This window comes from Cervus canadensis, chromosome 4 (genome assembly GCF_019320065.1).
Source record: "Cervus canadensis isolate Bull #8, Minnesota chromosome 4, ASM1932006v1, whole genome shotgun sequence".
Lineage (NCBI taxonomy): Eukaryota > Metazoa > Chordata > Mammalia > Artiodactyla > Cervidae > Cervus > Cervus canadensis.
This window is the reverse complement of record NC_057389.1, coordinates 29578251-29595649: the sequence shown is the minus strand read 5'-3', so window position 1 is coordinate 29595649 and position 17399 is coordinate 29578251. Positions and strand designations below refer to the sequence as shown.

General features: G+C 44.2%; 1 protein-coding gene and 2 long non-coding RNA genes across 5 annotated transcripts in view; 1 reads left to right on the top strand and 2 right to left on the bottom strand.

The window, feature by feature from the left end:
* TENM2 (teneurin transmembrane protein 2) overlaps nt 1-17399 on the top strand; it is a 1360160-nt gene that overhangs the window by 1304286 nt on the left and 38475 nt on the right. For all 3 annotated transcript variants that reach the window (XM_043464766.1, XM_043464768.1, XM_043464767.1), the window contains 2 exons: nt 4260-4435; nt 5958-6193. In XM_043464766.1, coding sequence (XP_043320701.1) covers nt 4260-4435; nt 5958-6193 — 412 coding nt within the window. The remainder of the gene's footprint in view (nt 1-4259; nt 4436-5957; nt 6194-17399) is intronic.
* LOC122439589 lies at nt 3869-5885 on the bottom strand. The gene is made up of 3 exons (XR_006268926.1): nt 5294-5885; nt 4743-4936; nt 3869-4317 (listed from the first exon to the last, which is right to left on the bottom strand). It is a non-coding gene; the product is annotated as an uncharacterized LOC122439589 (long non-coding RNA).
* On the bottom strand, nt 6274-9894 carry LOC122439588. The gene is made up of 3 exons (XR_006268925.1): nt 9750-9894; nt 9017-9179; nt 6274-7606 (listed from the first exon to the last, which is right to left on the bottom strand). It is a non-coding gene; the product is annotated as an uncharacterized LOC122439588 (long non-coding RNA).

The window sequence follows — 17399 nt, the reverse complement described above, 5'->3', positions numbered from 1 at the left end:
TCTCAGCCCTAATCCTCTTTTCCCAGAAAGTAAAATCTCCGGTTCCTACTGTTTCTCTCACAGCAAAGCACAGCAATCTACACACTGTAGGTGTCCAGGTTACATAGTGGATTGGAATTAAATCGTTGCCTGGGGCTCATGGAATACACTGCTCACATTGTCCCTACTTGGCAGCAAGAGTTGAAATACTGAGTTCTCCAGTAAGCACCCCACATCAAAACACTTAGAACTGTTTTTTATTTTCTTATTTATTGAGGTAAAATTAACCTGTAACATTATATTAGTTTCAGGGATACAACATAATGATTCTGTATATGTTGTAAAATGACCACAATAAGTCTAATTAACATATGTCACCATATAGTTACAAAGAACTCTTATGATGGTTCTTTCAGGTTCTACTCTCTTAGCAATAGCAACTTTCAAATATGTAATATGGTATTATTAATTACAGTTACCATGCTGTATATTATATCCCCATGACTTACTTTATAACTGACAATCTGTACCTTTTATTTTATTGAAGTATAGTTGATTTACTGGAGAAGGAAATGGCAACCCACTCCAGTATTCTTGGCTAGAGAATCCCGTGGACAGAGCAGCCTGATGGGCTACAGTCCATGGGGTCTCACAGAGTCAGACACAACTAAAGCATGTTAGCATGCATGCCCACATAGTTGATTTACAATGTTTCATTCATTTCTGCTGTATATCTAAGTGATTGAGTTAATTCTTTTTCATATTCTTTTCCATTATGGTTTATTATAGGATATTGAATATAGTTCCCTGTGCTATACTATAGGACCTTGTAATTTATCCATAACAGTTTGCATGTGCTAATCCCAAACTCCCAATCCATCCCTCCCCAACCCCACCTTTCTCTTGGGAACCACAAGTGTATTCTCTGTGTCTGTAAGTCTGATTCTGTTTCATGGATAAGTCCATTTATGTCATATTTTAGATTTCACATATGAGTGATAGTATATGGTATTTGTCGCTCTCTTCCTGGCTTACTGCACTTAGTATGATAATCTCTAGGTCCGCTGATGTTGTTGCAAATGGCATTAGTTCCTTCTTTTTCTGGATGAGTCGTATTCCATTGTAACTGTATACCGCATCTTTATCGTTCTTCTGTTGATGGCTGTTTAGGTTGTTTCCATGTCTTGGTTGTTGTAAACAGCGCTGCTATGAACACAGGAGTGCATGTATAGTGCTGTCGAGGTATACACCCAGGAGTGGGATTGCTAGATCATATAGTGACTCTCCTTTTAGTTTTTTGAGGAACTTCCATACTGTTTTCCATAGTGGGTGCACCAATTCATATTCACACAACAGAGCAGGAGCGTTCCCTTTTCTCCGCATCCTCCCCACTGTTTGTTATTTGTTGACTTTTTGATGGTGGCTCTTCTGACCCAAACGACCATTGTAGTTTTTGATTTGTATGTTTCTAGTAATCAGCAATGTTGAGCATCTGTTTATGTGCCTCTTGCCCATCTGTATGTCTTCTTTGAAGAGATGTCTGTTTAGGTCTTCTGCCCATTTTTTTGATTGAGTTGTTTGCTTTTCTGTTACTGAGTTGTGTGAGCTGTTTGTATATTTTGGTAATTAAGCCCTTGTTGGTCACATTGTTTGCAAATGTTTCTCCCAGTCTGTAGGTCATTGTTTTGTTTATGGTTCCCTTTGCTGTGCAAAAACTTGTGAGTGTAATTAGGTCCCATTTGTTTATTTTTTATTTCTATTGCTTTGGGAGACTGGAAATTATGTACCTTTTGACCGCCTTCCTCTACCCCTCACTTCTAGCGACCACCAATCAGTTCTCTGTGTCTATAGGCTTGGTTTTTTGTGGGGTTTTGTTTTTGTTTTTGAGACCTACATATAGCTGAGATCATAGGATATTTGTCTCTCTGACTTATTTCACTTAGCATCATGCCCTCAAAGTCCACACATGTTGTCAAAAATGGCACGATTTCATTCTTTTTATGGCTGAATAATATTGTGTTTATACCATAGCTTTTTTATTGATTCATCTTGGTGATGGACCTCTTAATCCATATCTTGACTGTTGTAAATAATGCTGCAGTGAACATGTGAGTGCATAAATATTTTCAAATTAGCATGTTTGTTTTCCTCAGATTCCACCCAGAAGTGGAACTGCTGGATCACATGATAATTCTGTGAAAAATCCCCATACCGTTCTATAGTGATTGCACCAGTTTACATTCTCAACAACCGTGTAGGAGGTTCCCTTTCCTCCGGATCATCACCAGCATGGTTGGTTTTGTTTAAGAGCCATTCTAACTATTGCGAGGTAATATTTCAGTATGGTTTTGATTTGCAATTCCCTAATGATTAACGATGCTGAACATCTTTTCAGGTACCCGATGGCCATCTGTATGTCCTCTCATTTTTTAGTCAGATCGTTCATGTTTTTGGCTATTGAGTTGTATAAATTCTTTATATATTTGGATATTTTCTCTGGTCAGATTTGCAAATATTCTCTCTCATGAAGTACATTGCCTTATTTTGTGGATGGTTTGCTTTGCTGTGCAAAAGCCTTTTAAAGTAATCCCACTTGTTGGTTTATGCTTTTATTACCTTTGCTTTTGTGTCAAGTGCAAAGAAGAAAAAAACACAACACTCATGTCATGGAGCGTGCTGCCTATATTTACTTCTAGGATTTGTGGTTTCAGAGCTTATATTCAGGTTTTTAATCCGTTTGAGTCAATTTCGTGAGTGGTATAAGACAGTGTTTCCTTCTTTCTCATGTGACTGTCCAGTTTTCCCAACACCACTCGTTGAAGAGACTATTCTTCCCCCATTGTATAGTCTCAGTTCCTCTATTATAAACTGACCATGTATGTGTGGGTTTTGATTTGCAGTTCCCTAATGATTTCTCAAGATTACTTTGCCTATTTGGGGTTCTTGGTTCTGTACAAAGTTTAGGGTATTTGTTCTATTTCTATGAAGAATACTGTTAGAATTTTGACAGAGATTGCATTGAGACAGTAACTTGCTTTGGACAGCATGGATAATTTATCGATATTAATTATTCCAATCTATAAGCATATACTGTCTTTTCATTTATTTGTGTATTCTTTGATTTCTTACATTAGAGTCATAACTTTCAACGTACAGGTCTTTTACCTCCTTGGTTAAATGTATTCCTAGGTATTTTTTTCTTCTTTGATATAACTATAAATGGTTTTTAAAATTTTCTTTCTGGTAGTTATTAGTTTATAGAAGCACAATAGATTTTACATATTTGTATCTTTCAACTGTACTGAACTTATTATTTCTGACAGTTTTTTGGGGTAAAGTTTTTAGGGTTTTATATATATATATATGTATATATATATATAGAATATGTTATTTACAAATAATACCTTTTTTCCTTGCCTAATTGCTCTGGCTAAGACTTCCAATATTATGTTGAATAAAGTGGGATTCTTTGACTTGTTCCTGATCTCAAAGTAAAAATGGTCAGCTTTTTACCACTCTGTCTGCTGTTCCCTCTATAACCACTTCATTGAGGGTTTTCTTGTAAATTTTGACAGTGTTTTTCTGCATCTATTGAGATGATAGTATGGTATTTCACATCGAATGATTTACTGATGTGAACCATCTTTGCATTCCCTAGAATAACTATTTGCTAATATTTTGTTGAGGATGCTTGCATTTATGTTTAGAGACACTGAATTGTAATTTTCTTTTCTGGCAGTGTCCATGTATGGCTTTGGTATCAGGGTAATGCTGGCCTTATAAAATGACTTTGGGGTGTTCCCTCCCATTTATTCTTTGGAAGAGTTTGAAAAGGACTGGTATTAATTCTTGTTTGCATATTCAGTAGAACTCGCCAGGAAGCCAGCCAAGTGATCGTGGACTTCTGTTTGGTGGGAGGGTTTTGATTCATGAGTCAGTCTCCTATTCAGATTTTCTTGTTCATTATTAGTTAGTCCTTTACTTTGTAGAACCCAAATTAAAGAGCATCAGGTAGCTCTTCTCACTGACTTGGGAAAGCGTAATTAAGTACCCCTTGCCTGAGGTGAAATGCTTTCACTGAGTATGTTGTTAGATAAATGGGTGGGTAGTAGAAAGCATCAGCATTTCCCAGGGCAGGGGGGCATGCTGCGCCACCTGGCCACCCCACCTTCCCCCTCTCTCCTTTTCTAGCCCCATGAGTCTATCCCTGGTGGGGTTCTGAGTTTTGAGGAAGTCTTCGGCCCCAGGAACTGCTGCTCATCAGTGTCTCTCTTCTCCAGCTATGACCACGAGGGCCGCCTCACCAACGTGACACGCCCCACGGGGGTGGTGACCAGCCTACACCGGGAGATGGAGAAGTCCATCACTATTGACATTGAGAACTCCAACCGTGATGACGATGTCACCGTTATTACCAACCTGTCTTCGGTGGAGGCCTCCTACACAGTGGTACAAGGTAAGTCCCTCCCTCATCACCATCCTGCCCACACACTCACCCTCAGACACAGCCAAGGCCAGAGGCAGGTGTGAGTTACCAAGCCTGGGAGGACTTCCTAGCACCCCTCAGCTTGCAGTTTTAGCCCATAGCAAACTAACTCTATAAGACATCCACCTTATAGAAAAGGACTCAGTCAGATGCAGGAGAATGTCCTCTATAATACCAACCTAACATTTTAGTTTGGGATATTTGGGAATGTCTACATATTGACCTGAAAATGTCCCTTTCCATTCCCACTTCTCTGTCACCAGAACTCCCTACTCACCCAACAAACACAGCTGCCTCCTCAAAGGTGTTTTTAGTCTCATTCTCTCTACCAAACATTTGTGTGATGAGTCCGTTGTCCTCAAGTCACAGAGCCCTTTTAGCAGTCTCTTGACCAGACCGTAAAGGTCTCTGACCAGCTCGTAGTTACTCTTGCTGTTCAACATGACGTACACTCCAGGACAAGCACAGAGGCTGGCAAGAAAAGGAATTGTGAAGATTAATTTTTCTTTTAATTAAGATAGAATGTCGGTGGGCTAGCCCATTGTCAGAGGATAAAAGTGTCCTCGCGGCAGATAAATGGTGACATTTCTGGACTATTATCCCATGACAGAGCCTGTTTCCGTGACTCTATTTCTACTCTGCCAGATGATTAATGATGTAGATTTTTGTCTTTCTGCATGATGGCTGCAGTCGCAGGAGTGACAGGTCCCCACTTGCTTGCTACCCCCAAAAATTAGCATCTCGGAGGCCAGCCCAGCTGGACTCCTCTGCCCAAATAATTAGGAAGTAACACAGCCATAAGAAGCATCTCAGACTCACATTTCCTACCTGGAACTTTTCGATAAGGGAAAAGGTCAGAAGTCTCATGGACGAGTGTAGATTCCATTTGGGCAGATAAACGCACGTTATCAGCACCCACTGGCTCAGTCTCACTCTTGCTATTTGAGGCTCCTCAGATTTGTCTGGTGTGGAGGTGGCATCATGGTAGAGTCAGCAGCAAAGAGATGAGGGGCAGGAAGGCTGCTGCTTCTTGAAGAATCCTAGACTTGATTTGCAGTGGGTCTGACCCATGGTAAACCATCAGCCTCAGGTTAGATGGTAGGGGAAAGGAAACAAAATTAAGTCTGTTTTCATTTATTTTTTTCCATTTCAGCTAAAATATATATGTTAAAGATCAGGGATTTGATTGACACAAATTGTGTAGGCATGATACGTCTTTAAATGTACTATTAATAGTCTTCAGTGAGTAGAAGAAAAATATCACAGCATAATTATTTCTAGAATGCCACATATTAATAATGTTTTTCTTTCCACGGATCAGTAGCATCTCTGCTACTCACCTTAACATTGCATGTGTGCTAATTGAAGGCAGCCTTAGACTGACAGCTGCAAAGTACCATGGAAACCTACAAAAATAGGGGTTCTGTTCTCTCATGACTAGCAGCGTGGATAATTTATTTCCCTCTCCCTGCCCCCACCTCCATTTCTCCAGATCAAGTGCGGAACAGCTACCAGCTCTGCAACAATGGGACCCTGCGGGTGATGTACGCCAATGGGATGGGCGTGAGCTTCCACAGTGAGCCCCACGTGCTCGCGGGCACCATCACCCCCACCATTGGGCGCTGCAATATCTCCCTGCCCATGGAGAACGGCCTCAACTCCATTGAGTGGCGCCTAAGAAAGGAACAGATTAAAGGCAAAGTCACCATCTTTGGCAGGAAGCTCCGGGTAAGTCGTCCCACGCAACTCGTCCCTGCAAAGTGGCAGGGGATACCCCCTTTCCCCAGGCACTGAGGCCCTCTCCCAAGCCTCCATGGCTCCCTTCTTCACTGGAAGAGACACATGAGTCACCTCCCTCGGGGACTCAGGTCTCAGGGAAAATGTTCTGCATTTTCTAGGCTGGAAAAGGTGGGGATTTACCTTCAGCTGAAAGTAGAGATTCCCTTTGGTGTTCCTCCCACACTTGCCATTTTCTCTGTCAACTTTCACCATTTGCCCAACTTAACAAGTGAGCTGCTGCCTATGCCCTACTGTGTGCTTCGCTAAATAAGTTTTATCACACACTCTCTAGGCTCAAGGAGTTGACAGTCTGGTAGAACAGATGAACTCAGGATAATCCCATGGGTTGAGTGAGAAGCTGGAGGAGCATGCAGGGCTTGGTGGGATCACAGAGGAGGAGCTCTCATCCACCCTGCAGGCATCAGGGAAGACTTCCTAAGAGGAAGTAACAAGCAAGCTGCAGCAAGAAGTTTTAACTGACTCTAGCTTCCGCAGAGTAGGTAACTCACCACAAGTTACAGCTTTTAAAACCAATATATAACATTCATGGAGGACTTTTATGATGCAAACATGACATTACATGCTTTGCTTGCATTATCTTACTTTCCAATGGGGGTAGGTATTACTTCCATTTTTCAGATGAGAAAACATGGGCTCTGGGAAGCTAAGTAACCAATTCGAGAGTACAGTGGCTTGAAAACGCCAAGGCCAGGACTCAGCCCCAGTTCTCTCTTTCTGTCTCACATGCTAGGATTCTTAGCCAATAGGCTTCACAACTCCTGATTCTATCAACAGTCATCCAGATAGCCTGGGTCCTACTCTGGTCACTTACATGGCGTTAAGAGGGACGGGTTCTTACCTTCATGCTCACTGGGAACATCTTTGAGATCTCAGTCTTTGTCAAATTCAGCACCTATTTATTGAACACCTAATGAGGAGCCAGGCTCTGTGGTACACACTGGAGCTATATGGCATACCACACAAGATCCCAACCCTCTTACAGCTTACAGTCAGCAGGCAAGGCAGCAGATAGTAAGCCAACTAACAGATTAAAAAATCATTGTAGATTGAGATGCTCACCAGGAAGATGGTACACAATGCGATACTGCAGGGTTTAACAAATGCTTTGGAATTCCTGAGCTCAGAAGGCTTACCCACAAAAAAACCTGGGTCATAACTTCTGCTGTGTTATTGGCTTGAAATCAAGTCAGCCCAGGTGACTCCCTGCAGAACCAGGCCACTCCATGTTAAGATTCTACCTTTGCTTAGTTGGAGTTTAATTCTCCACATTAGGTTATCAGCAGTTGCCCATGTTTTTCTTCCTCTGCTGGTATCTGTAGAGTTGCAAGCTGCAGTATCTTCCTAAAGACAAAAATGAAATGAGATTAGTAACTAAATCCTTAATGACTGGATTTCAGGGCTGTATAATTGATTTTTGATACACTGCACCGTAGAAGTTGATTAGGAATAGTAATCGTGCCTTTTCTCTGATAAGTCAGTGATGCATTTTGACTGAGTTTTTGAAATAAAGATAAATGCAGCCCTCAAATAAAATGGCCATAATCCCAAGTCTGAATATTAAAAGTCGTAATAATGGTACTCGTGGTAATTAGCAGAAGTTAGGCACGCAAGTCTTATAACTGAATTTCTGCCAGGGTTAGATTTGCTGGCATCATGTTTATGCAAATCGAAACACAGCTTTATCTATCAACACCTCAACATTTAATTGTCTGGTGTTAGTTCCTGTAACAATAATCACATATCCATTTAGCTCTCTTAAATGAAAATCACTATGAGATTATAACAGGTTGAGTGGACTGAAAATGTAATTTGAAAATGAGGGAGAAAGCCTGGAATTTATTTGCATCTCATTTATTTTAATTCAATTCATAAATTGTTTAGTGAATGAAATAAAAGCAACTCCTGGAAATTGCTGGGGAGCCATTGGGAGAAGGTAGAGGAGGAAGATGGAGTGGTACGTGCGAGTCACTTGATGTTGTGAGCTGTCAACAAGGCCAGGATGTCAAGGGAAAGGGGCACGTCACTGTATCAGTCAGGGGAGGATGTGCTGTGGTCGGATAACAAATGGGCACAGATAAGCCCTGAAATCGGGGGCTTAATGAACACGGCTAGATGTGGCAGGCATCACTGCCATTCCCCCTGGTGAGAACACAGTGGGGTGACTTTAACTTAACTGCAAGGAAGCCTAGGAAATGGTGTCTTTCTGCGAGCCTAAGAAGAAAATCAAAGGAGATTTGGTGACCACGTAGCAGGGTCCCTGCCCTCCAGCTCAGGGCTGAGAGATGCTTCACAGAAGAGTTGGAATCAGTTCTATAGAGCAGGAGGAATTAGCCAGGCAAAGATATCAGCAAGGGGTGATCAAAGTGTCGCCTATGAAAAGGCAAAGCAGTTCCCCCCCCGCCAAAAAAAGGAATGGCATTTCAGAAAACTAACTCAGTGTGGCTGGAGAGAAAGGGCTGTGTTATACTGTGAGACAGAGTGAGTTGGTCAGGGTTAGGATGGGAAGGGAATGAAGGGCATATTTTGATAGGGTGGGGGTGCTGCTCTGGGGTTTGGTTGGCAGAGTGATGTCTTGGGTTTTGTCATGTTAGAAAGACCTCTCAGACTTCCCTGGGGACCGGATAGGAGGAGGGGGTAATCCAAACAAGAAATGAAATCACTAGCAGAGAAGACAGAGGGAGACCTGAGTGCTACTTAGCACACACAATTAATGGGATTTGGCAACTAGCAGGGTAGCTATATCATGCTCACCTTTAAGGGGCCTTTTCCGTGATCAGGTAGACTAGGAAGCCAAGGAGTCCTCCCTTGAAGCTAGTGCCTTCAAGGACTAGCCTGCCAGGCTCTGTTGCAGGAGACAGGCTGGGACTGAACCCCGAGACAGAGATGTGCAATTTCAGCAGCCCCAGCCCTGCCTCTTGGAGGGGAAAGAAACTGAATGAACTTTCAGGTGCTACCACTGAACCAGCACCATTCCATCATTGCTCCCCACCCCCATGGATCTATTTGCATTGACGCAAACAGCCTGACCTTTCCCAGGGGCTGGCACACTCCTGAGCGTCTAGCCAGTTGAGCAGTGAGGGCCAAAGACTCTGAGCATCCCTGGAGTTCACCAGAACCCCCAGAATGGTCCCCAGTGAATGTCTAACCCACCTCGGTACCCCCTTCTTCCAGCATTCCAGCCAAGGGCACCTCTCAGGGGAGGGATGCACCAGCAGCCCTTACCTAGAGGTTGAGGTGTAAAATGGTGCCTGGATGGATCATGGCCATTCTCTTCCACCACAAGCTTTATGGCTTTTTTACTTGGGCAAAAAATCTCAAGCAGTTGTCCCTGCCTAGACTCAAAGTGGAGAAGACTTTTCCTTCTGCCTCCCAAGGACTGCTCCAGGAATCTCTTTTGAAAGCATCCTCCTGCCTCCGGCCCTCACCACCCACCACTCTTCCCTGTTTCCTCTGGCCTTCTCACGAAAACATTTCATCAGGGTACCTATAAGCTCTGTGGGCACGAGGACCATCTCCGTATCCCTGATGACAGGGGCCACATGATGGGCATTCAGGCCGTGTGTGATGAAGATATGATGACCATGCCCCCTTAAAAGGCTCCTCCGTGGAATGGGCGTAATGCGTAAATGCCTCTGTCAGGAATCTTCCCGCTGCAAGAAACAGGATGTGTACTCAAATGAGTTGTTAAAAAGGGCATGCATTGTGTGTGGCCTTGCTTCTCCCCGCCAGTGACTTCACCAGCTCAAATGGTATCATCAGGTTGACATCTTTCTTCTGGATCCCTTCCATCTCTTATCAGTGTTTCCCTTGATACTTAGGCTCATTTACCCCTACCTTCAACTGGTGACCTCTTCACACTGGGGAGGTCAGGCTGGCTTGGCTAAAGATGACTCCAGACTGCTATTAGCTCAGCTCAGTGACCCAGAGGGAAGAGAAAGGGATCTCTTACAGAATTAAAAACTAAAATCCCTTGAAGCCCTCTGAAGGGCCTGCCACAGATGGACTGGCAGTCACAGCCCTGGGCCAGTCCCACTGCTCCAGGAGGGGGGGTCTGTGCTTGGCTGGGTCACATGAACCATGTGACGGATGGCTCAGTAAAAACTTCTAGATGGGGAAACCTCAAAGAAAGGGGGCGCTGCTCCCAAAGAAGGAAGAGATGGTTACATCACACTGAAACTTACACACCCCCGATCTAGCCTTCATTGTCCATCTTTCCAAAGCCTAATCATAAAATAAACTTCTGGTCCTGAGGACTTGTTCATGCTTTAATGCTCCTCCCCTCCAGCAAGACTTCTTTCTACACTTTTGGAAGAGAGAACTGAAACCAACTCCCCCTGTTAAGATTTAAAACTTCTGCTCTCTCCTAAGACAGGCTTACTGCATGATTCTCTCTGATAAGGAAGGCATATAACCACCCTCTAGGATATCTCCTCCTGATTATGATTTACACAGAGATTGCAAAAGTACGAAACAGCTACATGTGTAGGTAGCAGAACAAAAGGAAAATTGCTGCCAAGATAATCTTCCATCATGATATTGGTATTAGTGTTATTAGTATTCCCAGAAGGAGTAGGAGTTAGTGATTTTGTTTTGGTTTCTGTATAATTAGTATGACATTGCAATTACACGTTGGCTTGTGTTACTTTTACTTTTGTGGCAAATGACAGGGACACGGGAACAAGGTGGGAGGCAGATGTGCATGTGTGCCTGTGAGCACACACACGTGAACTCAGTTCCACGTGGATCCCACTCAGGTCTGCCAGCCTACACTGTCACCACAAAAGCCTGAATTTTATCAGCCTTTCCTGCCCCAGTGCATTCACTTTGCACCAACCAGTGTTTTCTTTTTTTTTTTTTCCCCAAGCACCTATTATGTTCCTGGCACTGTATTAGGCACTGAGTATATATTAGTGAACAGACAAGACACTCAATTCTGAGCAGAGTTAGTACAGACAGAACTTGCTACAAATTGAACATTAGCTTAAAATAATATATAATTAGAAGGGTAAGCCTCTGCAAATATATTCAACATTATATCCCCCAAACGAACATTACTTTTGGATTACTTGCTATTTTGATTGGTGTGATAGAAAAGTAAAAATACCCTCGTGGAGTTTATACTGTAGCAAGGGGAAACAGTAATCAAAGTAACTACAAATAATGTAAAGAAATGATGATGGATGCTGTGAGGGAACGTGGTTCAGATAACAGGGCATATCTGATTGAGGTTAAGGCCACACTAAGAAAATGGCATTTGGGCTAAGAAATGAATGAAGAGTAGGAATTTTCCAGTAATGAAATGGGAAAAAAGCCTTCTGTGCTAAGCTGCCAGCACGTCCAAAGGCCCCGAGGCGGAAAAGACTGTTGCTTGTCATCTGAGCAGAAGATGAGGCAGAAGGGCTGGAGCAAATTAGCTGGGGGAGGAGAGGTCAAAGGATGGGGACCTTATTGTGCTGGTAAGGATCTTAGAAGGGCTTCCCAGGTGGCTTATTGGTAAAGAAGCCACCTGCCAATCAGGAGACGCGGGTTTGATCCCTGGGTCGGAAAGATCCCCTGGAAGAGGAAATGGCAACCCGCTTCAGTATTCTTGATTGGGAAATCCCATGGACAGAGAAGCCTGGTGGACTACAGTCAATCGGGGTCACAGAAGAGTTGGACGGGACTTAGTGACTCTAGAAATATAGACGTCCTCACCAGATGTACCCACTGTTGAAAGCAAAGGAGCATTCATGCATTGGCTGCACGGTCTTCCTTTCTTCTTAGAGGCTAAAGAGACGTACAACGTGCTTGACATCCAGAAGTTCAGGTTGAAGGATGACAGGCACAAGCCCCATTCAGGTCATCTAGGCTGAGCCTCCACATCAGACACCTCTCCTCTCTGCCACATGCCTCCCCAGGGACCACCTGCCTCCACTAGGATACCCGAAGCATCAGAAGTGAAGTTCTCTGATGCCTGGGCAGGGCCCCTGCTAACCACCCAAGCTTTCACTTCCTAACACCCCATCTGGAATATTCTCCCTAACCCACCTCCTGCCCTCAGCTGTTGAACTCCCATACTTTGGGACCCTGACCCCACCCCCGAGGCAGCACCCACTCTAGGCAGCTGTCCCTGTCGGCTCAGCTCTGACTCTGCCGCCTCTCCATTCCACAGGGCCTTTCTCTGTCTACTCTCATGATGACACAAAGGTTTTCCACTGTTGCTTTGTGCGTCTTTATCCTCCTCTGACCTGTAAGTTCACGAGGGCAGGGGCCCTAACTGTCCTGCTCTATTTTAAGTATTGATCACATCAACAAGCATACATAGTAGGTGCTCAGTAAATGCTGAATGAGTGGATGTGATTTTTAAATTGACGTCATAAAAATCCGCCCCCTGCAATCTGTGTTCATTCCAGGACTCAAGGGTTCCTCCCAGAATGACTATCACTGTTTAAAATGAAGACAGCCTTTCAGATATTTGGAGGTCACAAATGTCCTGCTCACATTTTCTTGTTTCAGTTTTTCACGTTAGAGCCTTAGATCTAATTTGCTTATACTCAGTCTGATTCAGCCCCCTTACTCACAAATGCTTATCAAGCACCAAGCACTTTCCAAAATAATAGAGACCCTGAGAAACTTAAGATAAAGCCTCTACTCACCAGAAGTTCACAGGCCATCACAGATGAGGAAACCAAGGCATGACCAGGGAAGGTTCTGCTTTGTAATGACAAAACCGATCCATATCAACAATGCAACTCAGATCCGGGTCTCTTCCACCTTTCCACCTCACCACCATCCAGAACAGCACATCATCACCAAATCATGTTTGCTTGGGGAATACATTATTTAACGTGTTTGCAGAGGCTTAACCTTCTAATTATGCATTATTTAAGCTAATATTAAATTGACAGCAAGTTGTTCTGTCTGCTCCAACCCTGATCCCAACGTAGCACAGAGTCATGTTGTATGGGAGCTGGGGAGAGCTGCTTTTTCAATCCTAGAGGACTGACCCAGAAAGGAAATGAAGATGTCATCCAGGCCAGGCTTCTCCTCTGGGTGGGTGAACAGCTTAACTCTCCAAGCGGGGAGTTCTGCTTTCCAGCGCTGCCAGACAAGGAGATTCTCTCCCCCTCCTCCCTCGTGAATCTTTTCAGGGTTTCCCAGACTCAAAGCAGAAGAGGCAAGGGCTCTGCTCTCACTGAGGTCTCTCCTCCTGTGCTTCAGTGCCACTTCCGGGAGGGGCCCCAGCGCAGTGTTAATTTCTTCTTTGCAGTTTCTCGATTCACCGGCTCCCCACACTGCCCCTCAAGCTAAGTTAGAGTCATCGGTTATGGGCCCAGCAGGGCCATTTTGACGACAGCGTTTCCTTTTCTCGGGGTTTTTTACGAGCCTCCTTGTGACAGGCATGTGCTTGGTGAGATCAAAACATTCTGGAGGGAGATTCCACATGGGGAAACTACTTCCCAAAGTCTGCCCTCTGCAAAAATAAAAACCATGCTAAGTAGCTGAGTTTTATTAACTGGGGAAGCCAGGCTGAGGGAAATGCCCGATAATTAAAAATAATGGCTTCCTTGCAAACACAAAATTGTATTAATTTAAAAATTGGTTTCTCAATCACTGAATACCTACCGAGCTGGCTGGGAAGGGAATTGTGCTGATCCTGGCAGTGAAAATAATTCAAAATAACTTTTATGTTCTCCAGGAAGCCTCAAGGTTAATTTAAATATTGTTAGATGGGTAATTTAATTCGGAATGAGAGAGCAGTGTGGCTAAGTGAAAACTCCTGCACACTCTGAAGACGGGGAGTTGGGGGGGGTGCGGGGAGGTGCCCATGACGAGCTGAGCATGCCTGTCAGACTCTCCAAGATCTCAACCCCCACAGCCCAGGCACCTCCTCTTTAGCAAAGGGACCCTCACAATTCAAGATGTTTGATTAGATGATGTGGCTGGCCCGGACTCCTTGGCTCTGCTTCCAGTCAGTTTATCACACTTAATTATGAGAAGGATTGGACGTTTTTATAGAAATCACACATTTCCAAAGTTAAATTCAGCAGTATCAGCAAGATGGGAATGCAGGTCATTCCTGACTGCTCTGCCCTTAGAAGCACAGCAGCTAACAAGGCACCCGAGAGCATCCTACAACACAGGGTGAGGCCGAGGCAGCCCCCAACACACGCACCCCAGAGGGGGAGACACACATCGGAAGGGTGAGGGGAGCGGCTGCCCGCAGGCCGGCACAGCTCCACCAGTGGAAACAGCAAGCTCAAGGGCGACATTCAGGGCCCCCCGCCCCCACCCCAGCAATGTGAGTTGCTTTGTAAGAGCCACTACACCTGTCTTGTCCCACCAGGACTGCAAGGGAATCTGCAGGGCTCAACCACTGGGAATCGGACGTGATGGGGGGAAACAGGGAGGGGCCTGCAACAACCCACACTCAACAGCATGGCAGACCAAGTCCCTGCCTGCAGCACCCAGGTAGTAATCCCGTCCAGCAGCTTTGCTCCACTGCAGAACCAAGTCTGACCAGGGAAACTCACCTGGGTGCCAGTCAGGTCCTCAGATGAGGGGTGTTTTGCCAGCCCTGGAGGCCGATCTGCCCACCTCCCTCTCCAAGGCGTGGAAGCCCAACAGAGCTCAAGCCAGGAGGCGGGCAAGCAGAGCTGATCGCCCCCAGAGCACAGTCTGGGTCAGGCGTGGAGGCTTCCCCTGCTGTGCCCAGACAGGGGGCGTTCATCCACAGTCCCACTGCTGCTAAGTGGAACTCTCAGCTCCTACAAACCAGAAAACCTCTTCAGACAATGAGGGAGGTGCCTGAAGTGGACCCCACACACACACACAGCATCCAGGCAGGGGAGCAGATCAGAAGCCTGCCAGCTGCTGAGTGTGGCTCCCACCCAGACTGGCCAGGGCTGCTGCCAGGAACACATTGAGAGTGGACCGCACCACAGTCTCAAGCAGAGAGATGGGAAGGCTGAGCCGATAGCCTGTTGAGCAGAGCCAGTGGCCCTATTTGTCCAGGGATGGGGCAAGAGCTGGTTTGGATCAAGACCACAAACAAATAGCCTTACAAACCTTGGAGCTAGTTCTCCCACTGTGCCCAAGCAGGTAAACTAATGTGTAGCCTCACTCATTGCTGACTACAGGCTTCAGCCCACCCAACCAAGGAAACTAACCAGAGCCCTGCTTATAGTGGCACTTGAACAGAAACACTCCGTGGCTTTTCCCATCTGCAAAGCAAAACCAGCAGCCCCATCTGGACAGGGAATTCAGTATATACTCTTCCCAAATTCAAGTCCATGCAGCCCTTGGATTCCATTTCTGCTGCCTGACTAGGACAAGGACGCTACCTACTGCTGAGTATAGTAACCTGGCCCAATGGTCTAAAAAGCCTGACCAGAGAACCTGGGCAACTTGCAGAGCCTATACTATACCCTCCCTTAGGCAGGAAACTGAGACAAGAGTCCTATCCAACTGTTCACAGTCAACAGGACACCCTCTCATCCCTGGCCTCAGGCAGTTACCTTACTCAAAAACAGATCCTAATATCAAGCCCTACCTGCTCAAAGACTTTATCAGTAGATACATCCAGAAACCAAAACTGAGCTAACTGGTGAAGAATTATCTCTATCAAAGCAAATCTATGAAGTCTAGAAGAGAGACCACTTACTTCGGTGCACAGATACCACCATGAGGAATGAAAAACCAGAGAAATCTGATACCACCAAAGGACACTAAGAGAACTTCAATAACTGACCCTACTTAAATGAAGATCTGTGAGCTGTCAGCCAAAGAATTCAGAACAGTCCTCTTAAAGAACTCTAGTGAACTGCAAGAACACACAAATGAAGAAAACAACTATTGCACACAAGTTGAGCAAAAATAGAAACCATGAAAAAAATTCTAGAGCTAAAAAAAAATACAATAACTAAACTGAAGAAGTCAATAAAGCACTTCAAAAGCAAAATCAGCACAGGAGAAAAATCAGCAACCTGGATGATAAGGCAGTTGAAATTATCCAGAGGAACAAAAACAAAACAGAAAAACAGTGATGAAAGGCTTTGCACTTATCCACCCCACCTCAGCTCCTGCAAAAAGAATATTTGCATTACAGAAATTCCTGAAGACAAAGAGAAAAGAACAGAAAGTATATTTAAAGCAATAATGGCTGAAATTTTTGTAAATAAAAAAAAAGGGGAAATGGACATCCAGATCAATTAGGCTCAAAGGACCCCAAATAGCTTGAACCCAAATAGGGCTACACTGAGACACATTACAATTAAAATCTTCAAAAGTCGATTCCCCACCATTCCCACCATGGTGTCAAAACCAGGGTCGGTGTGGAGAGCCCTTCATCCTGGGACACAGGGCGCGGTGGGAAAAGTGGCCGCCCCCTCACCAGTCACGCACCACATGTTCATGGGGAACCTGGTGCTAAATCATTTGTAGACAACCTGCTTCTGGGTCAGGGTTTCATAGGTAGCAGAGCAGCTCCCTCACTGTAATCTATTGAAAGTCAGCCCTCCACACAAGTTTGTAAAAGAAAAAGAAAGAAATTTTAAATTTTAAGAATATTTTTTTTCTTTTAAAAGAAGAAAAAAAAAATGTCAAAAGTCAAAGATAAAGAAAGTTGAGAGCAGCAGGACCAAAAAAAAAAAAGACATCTCATACAAAAGAACCCCCATGAGACCATCAACAGGTTTCTCACCAGAAACTTCAGGCTAGGAGAAATGGGATGATATATTCAAAATCTTAAAAGGAAAAAACTTTAAACCAAAAGCTCTATACCCAGCAGAGCCGTCCTTCAGAAATGAAGGAAGGATAAAGACTCATGAACAAACAAAAAAGCAAGGGTGTTCGTCACCATTAGACCTGCCTTACAAAAGTGATAAAGGGAGTTCTTTGAGTAGAAAAAAAAGGATACTCACTAGCATCATAAAAATGAAGAAAGTAAAATTCACTTTTAATGATAAAGGTACAAAGTTAGATTATGTAATATGGTAAGAGTGTAATGTAATTCACGTACAACTCTAGTTATAAGTTAAAAGCTAAATAATAGAAATAATCATAACTAATCTGTTATTAGGGATGTAATCTTAAAAATATGTAAACCATAACACCAGAAACTAAAATGGGAAAAGTTAAAGTGTAAATTTCAGGA